The 21,203-nt window shown below is 37.1% G+C and overlaps 1 protein-coding gene and 1 non-coding gene across 12 annotated transcripts in view; both read left to right on the top strand.

The window, feature by feature from the left end:
- FOCAD (focadhesin) overlaps positions 1-21,203 on the top strand; it is a 315,699-nt gene that overhangs the window by 92,156 nt on the left and 202,340 nt on the right. For all 11 annotated transcript variants that reach the window (XM_054501249.2, XM_063650500.1, XM_063650493.1 and 8 more), the window contains one exon: positions 7,094-7,351. In XM_054501249.2, coding sequence (XP_054357224.1) covers positions 7,094-7,351 — 258 coding nt within the window. The remainder of the gene's footprint in view (positions 1-7,093; positions 7,352-21,203) is intronic.
- LOC129044797 (small nucleolar RNA SNORA30/SNORA37 family) lies at positions 4,666-4,794 on the top strand. Its single transcript, XR_008504788.1, has one exon. It is a non-coding gene; the product is annotated as a small nucleolar RNA SNORA30/SNORA37 family (small nucleolar RNA).

The raw sequence follows: 21,203 nt of genomic DNA, 5'->3' as shown, positions 1-21,203 counted from the left end.
TATTAGTTAAGTACAGCATATTGCTAGATCTGAGATAATCCAAGGTGGGAAATAGTCCTCAAATGCCTGAAAGTTCTGGTATCAGTAAGAACTAAAACTTCTTTATTTAATATGGCACCTCTTGCCATATTCCCTGACATAATGGCTCTCGATGTCCCCTGTGTATGCCCCTATTCTGCTGCCTCCAACTGGAATACAACAGGCCTGCCACATTCCTTTTCCAATCCTGCCTGCCTCATTCTGCCTTTTCAGTCTCACTTTTCCTGTTACAATAATGTAAAAGTGTTGTCATGGTTTGGATATTGGTTGGGTTCTAGGCCTAGATTTGCCAGACTTTTTTTGTTTTGATATTTGAGCTTTGCCTTTATCAATATGAAACATTATTTCCCAACTCCTCTTATGGGGATGAAATGAGGATTGAATAAGATAAAGCTGGCGAAGCATCTTAAATCTCCATGAAGAGAGGCACTATGTAAATACAAACTAGAGTGATGGTTGTGGCTTCATCTGCAAAAGCAGAGATACCTCTTATGTTAAATGCTCCAGCAGCACAAATCCAGTCATTATTATTTCTTGTTTGAGCATGTAGCAGAAACTGGCCCATAATTATAGGCAAATTGAATGTATACTATAGCTTCCTAAATCCTAATTATTTCACTAAAACTTTAAAACTTGAAACAGGTAATTGATTTGAATTAAGAGAGAGAAGTTCTTGCATCAGCCCTAATAGGAGTACAAAATCCGATCAAAAAATTCTAGTAGCTTTTTTACTTTACCTGTTGGTTTGCCCATGTAGAACAATGATTGGATCTTGAATGGGAGTAGGGGCAGGGCAAGAGTTGGCAGGGCAAGAGTTCTGCTCCTTTAAATCACAAGTGTTATTTACTGAGGATCATCCCAACTTTAATACATAAGCACTTGGTTTACTATTTGCTTAGATGTGTGTGAATCTTACTATCAACACTAATATCTGGGCTTTCTCTTTAGCAGCTGGTAAAGAGGAGGGGCAGAATTACTATTAGGGCTATAAATATCCTCCTTATGATACTATGTTGCTTTAAGGAGGCTTTGAGTAGATATATGATCACTGTTTTAAAAAATGTAAGCCACATTTTACTGTTGGCTTTTTTTTCCCTGCACCTATCTGGAACTTGACATTCCAGTCACACCTATGAATTTAACATGCCCCAAACTCTTCAAGTCTCTTCCTGAATCTTTGCTTCTACACAGAATGCTGTTTTCTGTCAGCTGCCTGAACTATTCATTCTTCAAGACTCAGCCAAATGTTCTCAGCCTTCCTGAGTCAAGATTATTTGACTGTTGGATTTTTTTTTTTTTTTTGAGACAGAGTCTCACTCTGCCACCTAGGCTGGAGTGCAGCGGTATGATCTTGGCTATTAAATGTGGTATTTAAAACTACCTATATTGCATTCTCCCCAGGCAAAATAAATAAATAAATAAATATGAAAAAAATAAAAAAATTGAACACTAATTGTAAATTCTAAAGGGCTTGAAACATTCTGCTTCCTCCTTGTTCCCCTCCACTCCCGCAAGAGAATATGGGGGATAAAAGAGAGAATGCATCAGTATATGAGTCAGATTCCAGTCAGGAAAGAGAAAACACACTGGCAATTTGAACAAGGAAAACTTAATGCAATGAATTATTAGTAAGAGGTGTTTAGTTACAAAAACTTATAAAAAAGCATCTAAGGAATATTACAGTAGTAAATGTAGGGAGCAGCTACTACCTCTAAGCTAAGACCAAGGCAGAGTTCCCAAGGAAGGAACTAAAAAGGTCTCCCCAGACAATGCTGAGAGTCAGACCTGGTAGGAGAGAATGTGGAGAAGGCCTACTGGATGATATAGTCTGCTGGGGTGCCATAGGCTAGAACTGGTCCACAGGAAACCACTTGTCTTGGTGTGAGCAGGCTGGAATTGGCTGAGCTGGTCCACTGAAAGCCACCTCTGGGATATCCTGCATGTCCCTAGCAGCCATGGTAGGAGAAATCAAAGAAGCACACAGGAACCTGAAGAGGTTCCTTTCCTTTCAGGTTCTTCCTTTCCTTGCAGTGTCTCTCCTATGCTCTCTATTGACAAGGTCTAATACTAGACCAGAGGGTAAAGGAGAAATGTTGAAAAGGCACAGCTGTAGGATCACATATTCAGACAAAGAAGGGTGGGTGTGGAGCTGAGAGGTAACACATTGAGTAACTGGCTCAGGAAGTAAGAAAGAATCGGAAAAGTTTTTTTGGAGGGGAGTAAGGGTGGATGGGTGAGATGAAGTGGAAAAGGAGACTTAAAAGCTAAATTCTTGTAATTGTACAGGAGGGCAAAATTCATCTTTATGAAACTGTTTTAGTCAGCATAACAATTTAGAGACAGCTTGACTGAGCTGGGGTCTACCATGTGTTTATTCATTCTTATGTGTTTTTAAAAATTAAATATGGTACTTTTGGGTCTTTGGTAATAAAGCTGTGCCAAGTAGATTTTATTTGAAATTGCTTTGAAGTAGTATATAGTAAGCAGAATATTTGTTTCTTAAAAATCATAAAATTCGCAAGGAATTGTCATTGTCCTACTTATGGCTAAAGTTAACATTTATTGAACATGTGCAATATGCCAGGAGTTATTATGTGGACCAACTCATATTTCTTACAATAACTATGAAATAGATCTCTTTTCTTTCTTTTTTTAATCTATTTCCAGCTGTGTGGCCTTGAACTAGTGACTGAATCTATGTGGTATCTGGGCCCTGGTAAAATGGGTAACAAAACACCCTCTTCATGGGGTGGTTTATTGAGCACTTCATATGTACAGGCTTCATTTTAAGTACTTTGGTATATATTAACTGATTTGATTTTATCTCACACTCTTTGAAGTAGGTAAAATTATTGATCTCATTTTACCTAAGAGTTAACTGAGGCATAAAGAAGGTAAATAACTTACTGTCATGCAGTGGGAACCCAATTCTTTTTTAATAGCTTTATTGAAATGTAATTCACATACGCCCTTCACTCATTTAAAGTGTGCAATTCAGTGGCTTTTAGTATATTCACAGCATTGTATATTCATTACCACAATCCACTTTAGAACATTTTTATTTTTATTACCCTAAAAAACCCCTGCACTCTTAGTCATCACTCCCTAATTCCCTCATTTTTTCCTCACCCCTCAGGCTAGGCAGTCTCTAATCTGCTTACAGTCTCTATATGGATTTGCCTATTCTGGACATTTCCTTCAAATATAGTCATACAATATGTGGTCCTTTATGACCGGCTTTTTTCACTTAGTATAATGTTTTCAAGGTTTGTCCATGTTGTAGCATGTGCCATGTAGCAGTGCCTCATTTTCTCTTAGAGCTGACTAATATTCCATTGTATGGATACCTTACATTTTACTTTCCTGTTCTTTTGTTGATGAACTTTTGGCTCTTTTCCACTTTTTGGCTGTAATGCTGCTATAACCATTCATGTATCAGTTTTTGTGTGGACAAATGTTTTCATTTCTCTTGAGTAGATACCGAGTAGTAGAATTGCTAGATAAGGTGATAACTCTATGTTTCACAGTTTGGGGGAATGGCCAGATTGTTTTCCAAAGGGGCTGCACTATTCTGCATTCCCAGCAGCAGTATATGAGGGTTCCAGTTTCTCCCCGTCCTCGCCAACTGTTGTTATTGTTTATCTTTTTGATTTAACCAACCTAGTAGGTGTGAAGTGGTATTTCATTGTGGTTTTGTTTTGCATTTCCCTGATGGTATTCTTAAAATACTTATTTTACAAGCCAGGAAACTGAGATTAGAGTGTTAACTTTTCTGGATTACGCAGGTAGTGAAGGGTAGAGTTGGAATTCAGATTTTGACTGTTTGATTCTAGGGCCTATATCCTGTTACCTACACTTTCATTTTGTTTTCTTGGCACAATATTTTATCATCTTTGTGCTGAACTTGGGCGTAAATAACAGTTCCATTTCAGATTTACAGGGAAACAAACTGTGATAATAGTAAATTGAAATAAACTTTTTTTAGACTTCTGGTTGAAACTTAAAAAGGAATTATTAGTCTTAGATGTTGTGCTTCTATCATCATCTTCTGAAAGACATGGGACTGAGGATGGTGTGTGTTATCTCTTGGTTATAACCAACCACTCCCAAATCTCTCAGCTCTTGTCTAGAGTCTTCATAGTGGTATAGAGCTAGAAAGGCTCTCTTGAGGTTTTATATAGTCCAGTCTTCTGCTGCTTGACTGGTGAGTGATTAATATCCTCTAGCAAAAATCTATCTTACTTTTAAAGGTCTATACGTTTGAGTTCCTATATCCACTCTCTACTTTTGTTAAACCTGTTTCAGTCACTATTATAGATTAATGCCATTCTTTACAGTTAATGAAAATCAATATTGTTCACAATTTCTTTTTCAGACCTGTTTTGACAAAGAAGTACTATCAGATGTCTATCTTATTGTTACTACTTAATGTACCTGCACATTTTCATTAAATGCTTTTTAAAATAAAGATTCTCAATTATTTTATACCTGTAAAAGATGTCTTACAACCACCCAGTATTTATTTAAATGTATTTTTCTGTGGTTTATTTTTTATTGATATATAATTCACATAACATAAACCTTTTATTTTTGAACACCTACTTCCTCCTCTAAAAACAAAGCTTACTAGCACTTTCACAGGTCCTCCCTCAGGCTATGGGGCCAGGATTTGGTAGCTGGTGCTGAGAGAAAACCCTTGATTGAATCCTTGCCCTGGGACTGTGCCAGTGGCAGCTGTCACTCAATGGGACAATTTCTCCTGCTGCTCTAACCTTAGGCAAACAAACAAACAAGCAAACAAACAAACAAACTTAAGAGCCTAAACCTGGACATAACAGTTCAAGTAACCTAGGATTGCTTTTCTGTTTCATTGTTTACTCTTACATGTCTCTGTTATGTTGTTGCTTTTACTCAACTTGTGGTTCATGGTAATTTCCAAATTGTATTCATTTACACGAGTTTTATTTTTCTCTACTGAAGATGACAGCAACACTATTTACCTGTATTTTGCAACTTCAGGCACTGTGCTAGGTGTTTTATAGATATTATAACATAAGCAGGAAAGTAGTCATTTCTTAAATTTTACAAACGAGTAAAGTGAGGCTTAGAAAAATTGCATAATGGCTGATAGCTGGCATGGCTATCCTGAAGTCCTGGCCCTTTAAATTTTATGGTGTTTGTCATTAGTCTAAAAAACTTGGCCATGGTTGTTAATGAATTCCTTCTTCTTGGGAAGAAAAATATTTTTAGAGAGCTAGAGCTATATAAACTTAGATATTATTTAATTTTTAAAATTTGTAACTTTCTTGAAATAGTAATGTATTCAAATGATTTAGACAGTAGAAAATTGCATATAATGAATGCAGCCTTCTTGCCTTTGATTCCAGCTGTCCAATTTTCACTCCCCAAAACAGAAGATGATTTAGTGGTTACTAATTTCTTTTGTATTTGTCCACATAGTTTTCTTTGCATATACAAGCAACTACAAATATATTATCTTTTTCTCCTCACTCTCTTTGAAAAAAAAAATTGGTAGCACTCCAGTCATACTATCTGTATCTTATATTTTCACTTGGGGGAATCTTTTTATATCAGTACAGTGAGAGCTTCCTCATTTGTTTTTGCTGTGACATTTAATTGTCAAAGAAATTTCTTATCTACTCTTAGGTATATACTCAAGAAAACTGAACACTTATAACCTCACAAAAACTTTTACAGGAGTGTTCATAGCATCTTATTCATTATTGCCAAAATGTGGAAACAACCCAAATATCCATCAATTGATAATGGATAAACAAAATATGGTGTATCCATACAATGGAACATTATTTGGCAATAAAAAGAAATGAATTATTGATACAAGTAACACCATGGATGAACCTTGAAAACATGCTAAGTGAAAGAAGCTGGTCACAAAGGACCGCATATTATGTGTTTCTTATTATATGAAATGACCAATATGGAACCAGAGTAGATTAGTGGTTGCCAAGGGCTGGAGGAAGGTTGGGGGAGTAAGGAGTGACTATCAGTGGGTATGGGATTTTTGTTTGGGTTGATGAAAATGTTCTAAAATTAGATAGTGATGATGGTTGCACAGCTCTAGGAATGAATTACTAAAATCCAGTAAGTTATAAACTTTAAAAGGGTGCCTTTTATAGTATGCAAATTATATCTCAATAAAGCTGTTATTTAAAAATTTTATAAAGCTTAACTTTTACTTTCCATGCTTTCAATTGTTATCCTAATTCATGTAAGTCAGCCTCTATTAACTAGACAGTTGTAATCCAGAGATTTCCAGTCTGTCACAAAGCACTATACATGATTTGAATTACTTTATTAGCAAGCAATGTCTAATGATTCTTTAACGTCTGTGACTTCTCCTGAGCTGTTTGTTTACAGAGCTCACCTTGGCTACCCTCTGGCCCTGACTGCATTACTTTATTTCTGCGAGGAACCATTTCTCAGATTAACTTAACATAATATAATCTCTGGGTATTGTTTCAGCTTAGAGCTGTCAGGCCATTTCCTATTGCAGAAGTTACAATTATTAATGAATTCCGAGGCTCCAGCTGAACCAACTTTGTTCCTATCAACATACTGTCTGTTACAGAAATGAATTGTCCTCAGTCCAAGTCTGCCATCTGCCCCAGACTGCTTCTGCCTAGGGCCTGGAGCTGGGCAAATACAGTATTTTTTTTTAAAATCTTTCTTCTCATTGGTGGATACTTTTTTAGTGATAATAGCTTTTTCCAAATGCAATTGCCTCTGGATTTTGTATATTGGTCCATATATTCTGCCTTAATGAGGAATGAATAGTAAATATGAGGAAAAGTTGTGATAAAACTCTTCTAGAGTTCCATCTAACAACTCTTTTCTCTTTGTGTAATCCTATTACCTCAAATATGTGCAGAGAGGATTTTGGCAGTAATTCTGTTTGTATTCATTTTGTTTGAAAGAGTGATATCCTACAATGAAATATAAGAATGCTGGAAATATATTTCTGACAAATATATTTATCTCACTTATTTATGCCTCTCTTGTCTTTATTTTTCAGCTCTCCTACAAGCTTGTGTGCCCTGTAACCAGTATGTATGGTTCAGTATTTACAGCCTGGAGGATTCTTGAAGTAATGACAGACTCCTCTGCTGCAAGTGACTGGTTGGCTTCAGTAGAGTCATTGCTTCCTATTACTACTGTGATCCCTGTGCCTGCCTTTCTTCTGCTGGCTCACCTCCTTGTTGAAGACAAAGGACAAAATCTTCACCAAATACTCAAGGTCACTACAGAATTAGCCCAAGCAGATTCCTCCCAGGTAAAGCAAGAGAATAATGGAACAATAATGAGACGAAAGCTTAATCATTGGAAATGTAGATTATTCCTGCTTTGTGGATTATTTGCATCAGAGTTTTAAATTATGGGTTGATGATTTTTTTTTTTGTTTGCTATCTTTATCCTTCCATTTTTTTCTTCTTTTTGCTTTCTCTGAGTTGATGTATACTTAATGATGCAAACATTTTTTAAATGAAAGCACACTTCACAAGGAAATCTGCATGTGGTGCTATTCTGGTTCTTCCAGTTTTTTGGTGGATTGGCTGTTTTGTAATGCTTTTGCTAACTCTTGGAACCTATTCCAAGATACATATCCATTAGTTCTGATGTTGATCATTTAAAGTGGGCACAGATTAATCAGTTCAGGATAAGGGAGCCTATGCAATAGACATTAATATCTTTTTAACTTCTTGCAGTTTGATACTATCTTTATTGAGTCATTTAATAGCTAAAAAATATTGACTCTGCTATATATGGTATGGATCTGCGTGCTAGGATATGAGGGTAAATAATTTTTCTTCCTAACTGCGCAGAACTTAGGATGTAATGAGAAAGCAGTCAGGCATTAATAAGACTTATTTCCCCAGCCTTTTACACTAACCACATACTTAGCATAATAACCTGTGACTTTTTTTTTCTCCAATTGATAGAATCTCTAGAATGCATTTCCTATAAAGGAAAGGTTTTCTAACCAAGTAGTTTTGACATTTTTGTTATCTTCTGTTTATTAGTATCTGTGCTTGTGTTTCTTTTCAAGAATGATGAAGAAACCTTCCATCCCCAATGGAAAAGTGATGTGTTCCTAGAGGAAAAAATTTGATGGTAGAAAAGGGGCAAATGTGTTTATTTGAGATATGAAGTTAACTGAGTGCAGTGACTTACGCCTGTAATCCCAGCACTTTGGAAGGCTGAGGTGGGCAGATCACTTGAGGTCAAGAGTTCGAGACCAGCCTGGCCAACATGGCGAAACCTTGTTTCTACTAAAATACAAAAATTAGTCAGGTGCAGTGACGTGCACCTGTAATTCCAGCTGCTCAGGAGGCTGAGGCAGGAGAATTGCTTGAACCCAGGAGGTGGAGGTTGCAGTGAGCCAAGATTGTGCCACTGCACTTCAGCCTGGGACTCTGTCTCAAAAGAAAAAAACAAAAACAAAAAAACAAAACAGATATGAAGTTAATGTATTTGGAATTCCTTTTTAACCTCAAATTGTCATACTCATTCCGTTTTGTCATGTAAACAACTGCTGATATCTCACAAAAAGTTTTCACTCTGACTAGACCTCATCTGTTCTGATTCTGCAAGTGGATCTGTAATGTACTCAAAATACTTTTGTTTCATGGTGTATGCATAATGTGAATCAGTTTAACTTGCTTTCTGCTTTATCTCTCCTTGTATTTTCTGTAGTGATCCTGCTTCTAACCAATGTTTTCTTTCAGTGTTGACACTTGGTAGGATAATCTCTAGAATAGTTAATGCAGATAATGCCTGGAGATTATCTAAAGAAGGATTCCCTTAAAGTTATACAGTGGGTTACCTTGATCTGTCTACACCACTGATATAAAACATATATTGCATCTATCTATCTATCTATCTATCTATCTATCCATCTATCTATCTATATATATATGCACACACACACACACAGGAAATTTGATCCAGCATGATGCTTTAGGTTGTAAGTAACAGAAACCCATCTTAAGCTGCCACAAACAATTTTTTCCCGTTTATTTTTAGTTTCCAAGTAATAATTGTACATACTTATGGGATACGGAGTGATATTTTGATATAGGTATAAAATGTGCAATGATGAAATCAGGGTAATTAATAGTATATCCATCACCTCAGACATTTATCATTTTTGTGTGTGCATGTTGGGAACATTCAAAATCCTTTCTTCTAGTTTTTATTACCTCTAGTGTTTAGGACATTCATGGTCTGGACAGTATTTTCAAGGTACAGTTTCTTTCCTCTGTGAATTAGCTGGAAGCCCAAAGCCTTATAACCTTATATTCAAAATTCAAAAGGAAGAGAGAAGTAAAGAATGCTCAGATTGGCCTTGCTGAGGTCATGTGTTTACATTGGACCAACCATCATGATGGGATAGTGGGGCACTTTACTTGGCCATTCTGGGTAGAATAGAAGTAGGTGAAGTATCAGGTCTAAAATTGTTTCTGCCACCAGGTTCATGTGGAATGGGGTGAGATGGTCCCCCAAAGGAAGGATAGATAGTGTACTCGTCATAGAAGTGGGAATGTGCTAAATAGGCAAAAAATGTAAAGTAGAACTTCTCAGTTTGTCTTTTGGGGGACACTGAAATGCTGTATATGTGGTAGGTGTGCCGAGATATTATCCTGTGTCAGCATTCTGGCAGCCAGTTAGTTGTCTTAGCTCAGGCTAACTGAAGTCTCTGTCTGGTAGCCTCTGGCCACCTGGTGTGTAGAAGCCTTATAGGATGCTTAATAGTATCTTATAAATATTTGTAGAGGTAATACCTGACAAAAGATTTTATTGTTTTGGAAATCAAGGCTACTTGTTTGTGGTTTTAAGACCTGTGAAAATGTGTTTTCCTCCTTTGTTTCTATCCATAAGGTTTAAGGGTTTATGGTTAGATTAAATACTTAGGTATCTGAACTGAACATCAACCACAAAGATTAGTAATTTTTAGATAGGTTGAGTTGGTCTAAAATAAAAGTGTAAATAGTTTAATATCTCACCTTCAATGGAATAACTCTAAATACTATGTGTAAGGTGTATCAATTTCTTTTTGACTGATTTATAAAATAGAATATGCCAAAGAGCAAAAACTCATAAATTTGATTTTAGAGAACCACAGGTTCCTTCCTCAAAACGTATCCCCATTGATGAGTTTGACAAATTGAGTTTTGCAAAACTCCGTACCTCTTTCAAATTCTTGTTACTTGCTTTTCTCTTGTTTGGAAGTGGCAATAGAGTCATGCTTATTTGTTTTGCTTTTCTTTTCTTTTGCATCTTACAACACTGAGGTATTTTATTTTCTTTTTACATTTTGGTTGTTTAGTTAAATGTCTTGCTTAATAGGAACAGTTGCAATCTTCAATTATTTTATTCTTTGTGATGTTTTCAGAGCTTCAATTTTTTTCCATGTGTAAAAGTGTACACATTTGATCCATTTGAAATCACTTATGTGACTAGGTTCATGGGCCATGACTTGCTGGTCTTTAAAAAGTCATATATTATCAAATATAAAAGTTGAGTTATAGGGCAGAACCCTGTGATAGTTCTACCCAGGGTCATAAGCCATATTTTAACATGGAAAATGAATAGGAAATGTGTGAAATTTAATGGTCTGTAAGTTACTGCTGTGAGAAAAAGAGAAAATATATTCTATAAAAGAACTTGCACAAAGAGTCTTTGGACACTTTGTACTCTGTTCTGTTGTTACCGAATTCTATGAATTGCTACCCCCTGAAGTCAGTCGGCTTCCTGTATTCTTCACACCAGCAAAAAGAAGCCAGAATGTACAGTACTTTTAATAAATAGCTTGATAGATAAGAAGTAGTGTACTACTATTCCCTGGTATCCATAGCATCAATTATACCTGGAGAAAAATTGGGATGAGCCTGCCAGCATGAAGGAATTAGGCGAAGAGAAGCACAACCGAAATATAAGGTCAAGTTGCATGTACCCCATCCTGTGTAAATATGTTTATTTCTTCTTTGTAAACCTTACATATATATCTGTAGGATAAAAAGCTTTCAACTGGCATTTGATCCCTTTTGTGTTTTCCTGGTTGTGTGCAAAAAGCCTAGAGTTTATATACAGGGAAGTAGTTCTGTGTTAACTTCTTGGCACTCCTGGGTGTTAATGTTGGGCTGTTACTTCTGATTGGTCTACAGATTAGAAATTACTGATGGTTCTCATTGAAGGAATTGTAACTTTTCAGTTCAACCCCTACCACTGTGATACTTACTAATGTACTGAAACAAAATCTGTTTGTCTGGGTGTGTCACTGAACAGCAAGCATCAGAAAGGATGGGGTGGAGTTTGAGGAGAAGGAGTCCAAAACTACATTCAGAACAGTGGAGTCTATCTGCTTCCAACTGATATCAGGAACCAGTAGGTTTGCTTCTGGTTAAAACTCTCTAAGGGATGGGCTTCTAGTGTTGTTGAAGGGCTGTGAGAGGGGAATCAGAGCAGGCTTTGTGGTAACTTTGGATTTCATAATAGATAGGAGGAATTTTGCTCAAGGGAAAATATGTTGAAGTCTACCATTGCCAGAACAAAATTTTTCTTATTTAGTGGAGAGGGAAGGGCAAAGTGGGGATTGGTCCTCTCCGTACTTGTACCATGGCCAGACAACCTGAAGTGGAGCAGTAAGTTGACGTGTCTCATCATTCTTCAGCCCTTCCACAGTCAGCCCTTCAAATCAAAGGCCAGTCTTATTTAGGGAAACATTTATTTACGTCTCTTGAATTAAACCATGCCAGCTCCCTGCAACCAACTTCGCCTTGATTCATAAATATAAATGAATAGTTAAGGCTCACCAGACTTAAGAGAAAATTTAACAATGTAACTAACCAGAGCATCTGTCCCTAGAAGTAAGAGAACTTAGAGAGCAGGAGGTAATGTCCTAAGAGATGTTGGAAAGACACTGTATATATGTTTTGTATTGTATATAAAAATCCTACCAACAGAAAGAAGAGATTTGAAAGCAAGAGATTTGAGAAATTAAAAATGTGATTGCCATAGCGTATATATGGAGATTACATTAGTGATTTGTAAAATATTCATCTAAATATTTCATAATATAGAGCAAAAAGATAAAATTGAAAAAGTGAAGACATTGAGGGTCACCTTGGTGTTCTAACAACTTTCTAATAGGAATTCCAGGGTGAAAGAAACAGAGAAAATGAAGGATGGAAACTTAAAACACACCAGAAAACTCTTTCCCCGAGCTGAAAGAGGACACAAGGCTACAGATTGTTAGGACCCTCTGAAAGCTAAGCAGCACAAGTGATAATTTATCAATACCGTAATATGTTTCCAGAACCTCAAGGATGAAGAGAAAATTGTAAGGGATTTCAGAGAAGAATAGGAAAAGAAAAAATTACTCAAAATTATATTGACCTTAGATTTCTCATTAATAGCACACTGGGTATTGGAATACATTGGTGGATTATCTTCCAGTTTCTTGAAAAAACCTAATTTTGAACCTGTCATATTTCTTCCCATTATTCTATCTTTTGTGAGTAATGGCAATAAAGCCCTTTTTAGATTTGTGAGAATTTGATAATGTTTCAGTATTTCAATAATTTTTTTTCTTACTCTCAAGAATATATTCATACAAAATTGAAAACGAATCTAAGCAAGCAGAGAAGAAATATTGAATGATATTAAAATATCCAGAAAATTTTATTAGTAATGTTAAATAATTGTTTATGTAAAATATAGAACAGGATAACTCCCTGGACCTAAAATCCTAGCTAATTAAAACATGAAAAGTGGGTGGGGGTGAATAGTGGTAATATGATAGTGTGAAGAGTGAGAACATGATAGAGTGTTTTTTGGCAACTGAGTAGTTCTAGATGTTGATAGGAAAATAAGCTTACATGTTACCTTATTAGTAACAATCAGTCTTCTAAAATTTCCAAATAATATAACAAAAGGAAAATAAATGTTTAAAAATGACAAATATTGCATAAAATAAGATTTTAGGAGCTAGTTCAAGTATTCCTCTTACCACAATTACTGTGAATGAATTAGATTCCCTTATCAAAGAAAGGCTCATATTGGGTTTAAAAAATTCACTTATATACTGTTTTCAAGAGACAGACCTGAAATTGAAAATTAAATGATGAAAACGAAAAGCTAGATAAATGATTAAGAAGACACAGCATGTTTTGGGCCAGGCACTGTGGCTCATGCCTGTAATCCCAGGACTTTGGGAGGCCGAGGTGGGCGGATCACGAGGTCAGGAGATTGAGACCATCCTGGCTAACACGGTGAAACCCCGTCTCTACTAAAAATACAAAAACTTAGTCGGGCATGGTGGCGGGTGCCTGTAGTCCCAGCTGCTCGGGAGGCTGAGGCAGGAGAATGGCGTGAACCTGTGAAGCAGAGCTTACAGTGAGCTGAGATCACACCACTGCACTCCAGGCTGGGGGACAGAGCAAGACTCCATCTCAAAAAAAAAAAAAAAAAAAAAAAAGACACAGCATATTTTATTTATATATTTATTTATTTTTTATTATACTTTAAGTTTTAGGGTACATGTGCACAACGTGCAGGTTTGTTACATATGTATACAGGTGCCATGTTGGTGTGCTGTACCCATTAACTGGTCATTTAACATTAGGTATATCTCCTAATGCTATCCCTCCCCCCTCCCCCCACCCCACAACAGGCCCCGGTGTGTGATGTTCCCCTTCCTGTGTCCATGTGTTCTCATTGTTCAATTCCTACCTATGAGTGAGAACATGTGGTGTTTGGTTTTTTGTTCTTGCGATACTTTGCTGAGAATGACGGTTTCCAGCTTCATGCATGTCCCTACAAAGGACATGAACTCATCCTTTTTTATGGCTGCATAGTATTCCATGGTATATATGTGCCACATTTTCTTAATCCAGTCCATCATTGTTGGACATTTGGGTTGGTTCCAAGTCTTTGCTATTGTGAATAGTGCCACAGTAAACATACATGTGCATGTGTCTTCATGGCAACATGATTTATAAACCTTTGGGTATATACCCAGTAATGGGATGGCTGGGTCAAATGGTATTTCTAGTTCTAGATCCCTGAGGAATCGCCACACTGTCTTCCACAATGGTTGAACTAGTTTACAGTCCCAGCAACAGTGTAAAAGTGTTCCTATTTCTCCACATCCTCTCCAGCACCTGTTGTTTCCTGACTTTTTAATGATCGCCATTCTAACTGGTGTGAGATGGTATCTCATTGTGGTTTTGATTTGCATTTCTCTGATGGCCAGTGATGGTGAGCATTTTTTCATGTGTTTTTTGGCTGCATAAATGTCTTCTTTTGAGAAGTGTCTGTTCATGTCCTTTGCCCACTTTTTGGTGGGGTTGTTTGTCTTTTTCTTGTAAATTTATTTGAGTTCTTTGTAGATTCTGGGTATTAGCCCTTTGTCAGATGAGTAGATTGCAAAATTTTTCTCCCATTCTGTAGGTTGCCTGTTCACTCTGATGGTAGTTTCTTTTGCTGTGCAGAAGCTCTTTAGTTTAATTAGATCCCATTTGTCAATTTTGGCTTTGGTTGCCATTGCTTTTGGTGTTTTAGACATGAAGTCCTTGCCCATGCCTATGTCCTGAATGGTATTGCCTAGGTTTTCTTCTAGGGTTTTTATGGTTTTAGGTCTAACATGTAAGTCTTTAATCCATCTTGAATAAAGTTTTGTATAAGGTGTAAGGAAGGGATCCAGTTTCAGCTTTCTGCATATGACTAGCCAGTTTTCCCAGCACCATTTATTAAATAGGGAATCTTTAACCCATTTCTTGTTTTTGTGAGGTTTGTCAAAGTCCAGATAGTTGTAGATGTGTGGCATTATTTCTGAGGGCTCTGTTCTGTTCCATTGGTCCATATCTCTGTTTTGGTATCAGTACCATGCTGTTTTGGTGACTGTAGCCTTGTAGTATAGTTTGAAGTCAGGTAGCGTGATGCCTCCAGCTTTGTTCCTTTGGCTTAGGATTGACTTGGCAATGCTGGCTGTTTTTTGGTTCCATATGAACTTTAAAGTAGTTTTTTCCAATTCTGTGAAGAAAGTCATTGGTAGCTTGATGGGGATGGCATTGAATCTATAAATTACCTTGGGCAGTATGGCCATTTTCACAATATTGATTCTTCCTACCCATGAGCATGGAATGTTCTTCCATTTGTTTGTATCCTCTTTTATTTCATTGATCAGTGGTTTGTAGTTCTCCTTGAAGAGGTCCTTCACGTCCCTTGTAAGTTGGATTCCTAGGTATTTTATTCTCTTTGAAGCAATTATGAATGGGAGTTCACTCATGATTTGGCTCTCTGTTTGTCTGTTATTGGTGTATAAGAATGCTTGTGATTTTTGTACATTGATTTTGTATCCTGAGACTTTGCTGAAGTTGCTTATCAGCTTAAGGAGGTTTTTGGCTGAGACCATGGGGTTTTGTTCATATACAATCATGTCATCTACAAACAGGGACAGTTTGACTTCCTCTTTTCCTAATTGAATACCCTTTATTTCCTTCTCCTGCCTGATTGCCCTGGCCAGAACTTCCAACACTATGTTAAATAGGAGTGGAGAGAGAGGGCATCCTTGTCTTGTGCCAGTTTTCAAAGGGAAGGCTTCCAGTTTTTGCCCATTCAGTATGATATTGGCTGTGGGTTTGTCATAGATAGCTCTTATTATTTTGACATACGTCCCATCAATACCTAATTTATTGAGAGTTTTTAGCATGAAGCGTTGTTGAATTTTGTCAAAGGCCTTTTCTGCATCTATTGAGATAAGCATGTGGTTTTTGTCTTTAGTTCTGTTTATATGCTGGATTACATTTATTGATTTGCATATGTTGAACCAGCCTTGCATCCTAGGGATGAAGCCCACTTGATCATGGTGGATAAGCTGCTGCTGGATTCGGTTTGCCAGTATTTTATTGAAGATTTTATTGAAGATTTTTGCATCGATGTTCATCAGGGATATTGGTCTAAAATTCTCTTTTTTTGTTGTGTCTCTGCCCGGCTTTGGTATAAGGATGATGCTGGCCTCATAAAATGAGTTAGGGAGGATTCCCTCTTTTTCTATTGATTGGAATAGTTTCAAAAGGAATGGTACCAGCTCCTCCTTGTACCTCTGGTAGAATTTGGCTGTGAATGCGTCTGGTCCTGGACTGTTTTTGGTTGGTAAGCTATTAATTATTTCCTCAATTTCAGAGCCTGTTATTGGTCTATTCAGAGATTCAACTTCTTCCTGGTTTAGTCTTGGGAGGGTGTATGTGTCGAGAAATTTATCCATTTCTTCTAGCTTTTCTAGTTTATTTGCATAGAGGTGTTTATAGTATTCTCTGATGGTAGTTTGTATTTCTGTGGGATCGGTGGTGATATCCCCTTTATCATTTTTTATTGCATCTATTTGATTCTTCTCTCTTTTCTTCTTTATTCATCTTGCTAGTGGTCTATCAGTTTTGTTGATCTTTTCACAAAACCAGCTTCTGGGTTCATTGATTTTTTGAAGGGTTTTTTGTGTCTCTATTTCTTTCAGTTCTGCTCTGATTTTAGTTATTTCTTGCCTTCTGCTAGCTTTTGAATGTGTTTGCTCTTGCTTCTCTAGTTCTTTTAATTGTGATGTTAGGGTGTCAATTTTAGATCTTTCCTGCTTTCTCTTGTGGGCATTTAGTGCTATAAATTTCCCTCTACACACTGCTTTAAATGTGTCCTAGAGATTCTGGTATGTTGTGTCTTTGTTCTCTTTGGTTTCAAAGAACATCTTTATTTCTGCCTTCATTTGTTATGTACCCAGTAGTCCTTCAGGAGCAGGTTGTTCAGTTTCCATGTAGTTGAGTGGTTTTGAGTGAGTTTCTTAATCCTGAGTTCTAGTTTGATTGCACTGTGGTCTGAGAGACAGTTTGTTATAATTTCTGTTCTTTTACATTTGCTGAGTAGTGCTTTACTTCCAACTATGTAGCCAATTTTGGAATAGGTGTGGTGTGGTGCTGAAAAGAATGTATGTTCTGTTGATTTGGGGTGGAGAGTTCTGTAGATGTCTATTAGGTCCACTTGGTGCAGAGCTGAGTTCAATTCCTGGATATCCTTGTGAACTTTCTGTCTCGTTGATCTGTCTAATGTTGACAGTGGGGTGTTAAAGTCTCCCATTATTATTGTGTGGGAGTCTTGAGTCTCTTTCTAGGTCTCTAAGGTCTTGCTTTATGAATCTGGGTGCTCCTGTATTGGGTGCATATATATTTAGGATAGTTAGCTCTTCTTATTGAATTGATCCCTTCACCATTATGTAATGGCCTTCTTTGTCTCTTTTGATCTTTGTTGGTTTAAAGTCTGTTTTATGAGAGACTAGGATTGCAACCCCTGCCTTTTTTTGTTTTCCATTTGCTTGGTAGATCTTCCTCCATCCCTTTATTTTGAGCCTATGTGTGTCTCTGCACGTGAGATGGGTTTCCTGAATACAGCACACTGATGGGTCTTGACTCTTTATCCAATTTGCCAGTCTGTGTCTTTTAATTGGAGCATTTAGCCCATATACATTTAAAGTTAATATTGTTATGTGTGAATTTGATCCTGTCATTATGATGTTAGCTGGTTATTTTGCTCCTTAGTTGATGCAGTTTCTTCCTAGCCTCGATGGTCTTTACAATTTGGCATGTTTTTGCAGTGGCTGGTACCAGTTGTTCCTTTCCATGTTTAGTGCTTCCTTCAGGAGCTCTTTTAGGGCAGGCCTGGTGGTGACAAAATCTCTCAGCATTTGCTTGTCTGTAAAGGATTTTATTTCTCCTTCACTTATGAAGCTTGGTTTGGCTGGATATGAAATTCTGGGTTGAAAATTCTTTTCTTTAAGAATGTTGAATATTGGCCCCCACTCTCTTCTGACTTATAGAGTTTCTTCCGAGAGATCCTCTGTTAGTCTGATGGGCTTCCCTTTGTGGGTAACCCAACCTTTCTCTCTGGCTGCCCTTAACATTTTTTCCTTCATTTCAACTTTGGTGAATCTGACAACTATGTGTCTTGGAGTTGCTCTTCTCGAGGAGTATCTTTGTGGCGTTCTCTGTATTTCCTGAATCTGAATGTTGGCCTGCCTTGCTAGATTGGGGAAGTTCTCCTGGATAATATCCTGCAGAGTGTTTTCCAACTTGGTTCCATTCTTCCCGTCACTTTCAGGTACACCAATCAGACGTAGATTTGGTCTTTTCACATAGTCCCATATTTCTTGGAGGCTTTGTTCGTTTCTTTTTATTCTTTTTTCTCTAAACTTCCCTTCTCGCTTCATTTCATTCATTTGATCTTCCATCACTGACACCCTTTCTTCCAGTTGATCACATCAGCTCCTGAGGCTTGTGCATTCGTCACCTAGTTCTTGTGCCGTGGTTTTCATCTCCATCAGGTCCTTTGAGGACTTCTCTGCATTGGTTATTCTAGTTAGCCATTCGTCTGTTTTTTTTTTCAAGGTTTTTAACTTCTTTGCTGTGGGTTCAAACTTCCTCCTTTAGCTCGGAGAAGTTTGATCTTCTGAAGCCTTCTTCTCTCAACTCGTCAAAGTCATTCTTCTCTCAACTCAACTCGTCAAAATCATTCTCTGTCCAGCTTTATTCTGTTGCTGGTGAGGAGCTGCATTGCTTTGGAGGAGGAGATGGGCTCTGATTTTTAGAATTTTGTTTTTCTGCTCTGTTTTTTCCCCATCTTTGTGGTTTTATCTACCTTTGGTCTTTGATGATGGTGACGTACAGATGGGGTTTTGGTGTGGATGTCCTTTCTGTTTCTTAGTTTTCCTTCTAACAGTCAGGACCCTCAGCTTCAGGTCTGTTGGAGTTTGCTAGAGGTACACTCCAGACCCCGTTTGCCTGGGTATCAGCAGCGGAGGCTGTGGAACAGCGAATATTGGTGAACAGCTAATGTGGCACAGCATGTTTTAATATATTCATCTAAGGTAGATAATATAGAATATAAGGTGAAAAGCCTTACATGGAATAAAGAGGCGATTTTATAATGATTAAGTCAAATTTACAAGCAATGTCGTTGAAATTAGTAATGAGAAAATTCTGTCTGACATCAGTTTTGGCCATTATCAGTTCAAGAAAAGAGATAAATTTATGTGCATAATTAGGGCTGGTCTCAAAACCATGATCTCAAGTGGGCTCCCAGAGTGCTGGGATTGCAGGCGTGAGCCACCGTGCCCACTCTGGAATATACATTTTAATTGGAATTTAGGATACAAATACAGTTATTGAGGCACTCATAATGCATAGGGAAGAGAGGCTATACCTTGTAAAAAGTCATAATAGGGGCCATTTTTTATTTTATACATGACATTTATATGATCTTCCTTGAGTATCATTTTTGAGCCAAGAGTGGAATAAAATACATATCTGGAGGTGCTGTATTAGTTCTTTACTTTGTGAACCATAGTTTCAGTAGCAGTACTTTTCTATGGTATTTCAGATTTAATTTTCTTGTTGGGGTGTCAAAGAAAGGCAGTCACACACAGTCACAATTTTGCTGCTATGTGATAGCTGTAATTGAAATGATGGGTTATGATTTGGTGGATTTGGCGGGAAAAGTCAACCCCAGAATGTCTCAAGTTGGACACTTGTGTTCACTCCTTTACCAGAAGTCTCGAGTGCAGTCCCTTTGTCTGTTGAGCACACAGTGCTTCTACCTGACCAATGACGGTTTTGAGCTTTTCACGACAGATGTTATAATAGACTCTTAGGCAAGTTTTCAGGACAGTTAATGTAATGAAGTTGGGCACTCAGCCGTTAATGTATTTCAAATGGGTAGACATGGCTACAAACTAAGTGGAGCCAGGCAGGTAGTTAAGAAGTGATTTGGGACGATTTCTACCTGGCAGACTTATGGTATATTGATTGGACTTTTGGAAGCTGTGTCCTGTCATTCTTGCTTTTTACCATTTTTTTTTGAGAATGGATTACTTCTACATTGAAAACAATTTGTGTATTTTTCCTTTTGTCTCTAAAGAAAACAAGCATTTAAAAATATATATAACTTGAATTTGATTATATTAGAGAATCAAGCAGCAGTAAAGCTGAGTAAAATGAGTAAGGACAAAGTGTCTTTACACTTCCTTTTGAAGTGTTCTATAGTTATCTTGAATGTAAGCTATCTTCAAAGGGAATTTTTAGTAGATACAATTAGATTTAGAATTCATGAAAGGAATTTCTCAAGGGAAACCATGTCTTACTTGTTTTTACCTCCTGGTAACCTTGGACAGTTCTTGGACTTTGATATGTGTGTTGTTGACTCAGTTAACACATAAATATATTAGGTGTATCTACCTTATGTCCTAGAACCAATAGGCTATTTTCCAATATTGTCATATGTTATTCAGACTAATAGATGAAACACTGTAGAGTCCAGGGACAGGGCTTAGGTTAGGTTAGATTGCAGTAAAATTTCATTAAATGAAATCCTATTAATTAAGAGCTCAGGGTAATTTGATATAGGCTGAATTAAAACATAAGCAGGTGTTGAAGCTACTGTTTTTAGGCAGTTTGAATTTGCTCATTTGCTTTAGCACAATGAATGTGGTGATTTAAAATGGTCGAATTATCTATTCATTAACATATCAGCAGGGACTGGTACTTGGTAACACTTGGCTAATTAGTTTGTTACAGTATATATGTGAAAGTAATAGAATTTTATTTCTGTAACATTTTTCTCTAATTCCGTATTGCCGCCTTTCATTATTTCCAGTAGTGTGAATTATTATTAATAATAATTATCCTGGTGACATTTTACTTTATATGTATTTAGTGTCAAATTGTATTCAATTTTTAATGGTAGAGGTGCAGCTTGATCTGCATTAAGTGGACTTATCATGGAATTATCATTCAGCTTGAAATACTATAGATGCCTTGTTTTTAGGAAATGAGAGGATAGGTGAAAAGAAGAGGGAGGATTGCTGGGGAAAGTTGCTAGAGGGTTATGAGTGCCACAAGTGGCAGCTCCTTATCTCAAGCCTAGTGACTGGGACTTCAGCCTACCTTCTACCTGCCCCGTGTCTCTTTCTCCCCAATCCAGCTTAATGTGTATCCGTTGTAGTTGGGGTGGACAAATGGATACAGTGAATTGGTGACTGCCTGAAAAATTGAAAAGGGAGTAATGGTCTGCTTAGTTGTTTTGATAGT

Source organism: Pongo pygmaeus, chromosome 13 (genome assembly GCF_028885625.2).
Source record: "Pongo pygmaeus isolate AG05252 chromosome 13, NHGRI_mPonPyg2-v2.0_pri, whole genome shotgun sequence".
NCBI classification, from domain to species: domain Eukaryota; kingdom Metazoa; phylum Chordata; class Mammalia; order Primates; family Hominidae; genus Pongo; species Pongo pygmaeus.
Note: the sequence above shows the minus strand (reverse complement) of the source record. Positions and strands in the feature narration are given on the sequence as shown.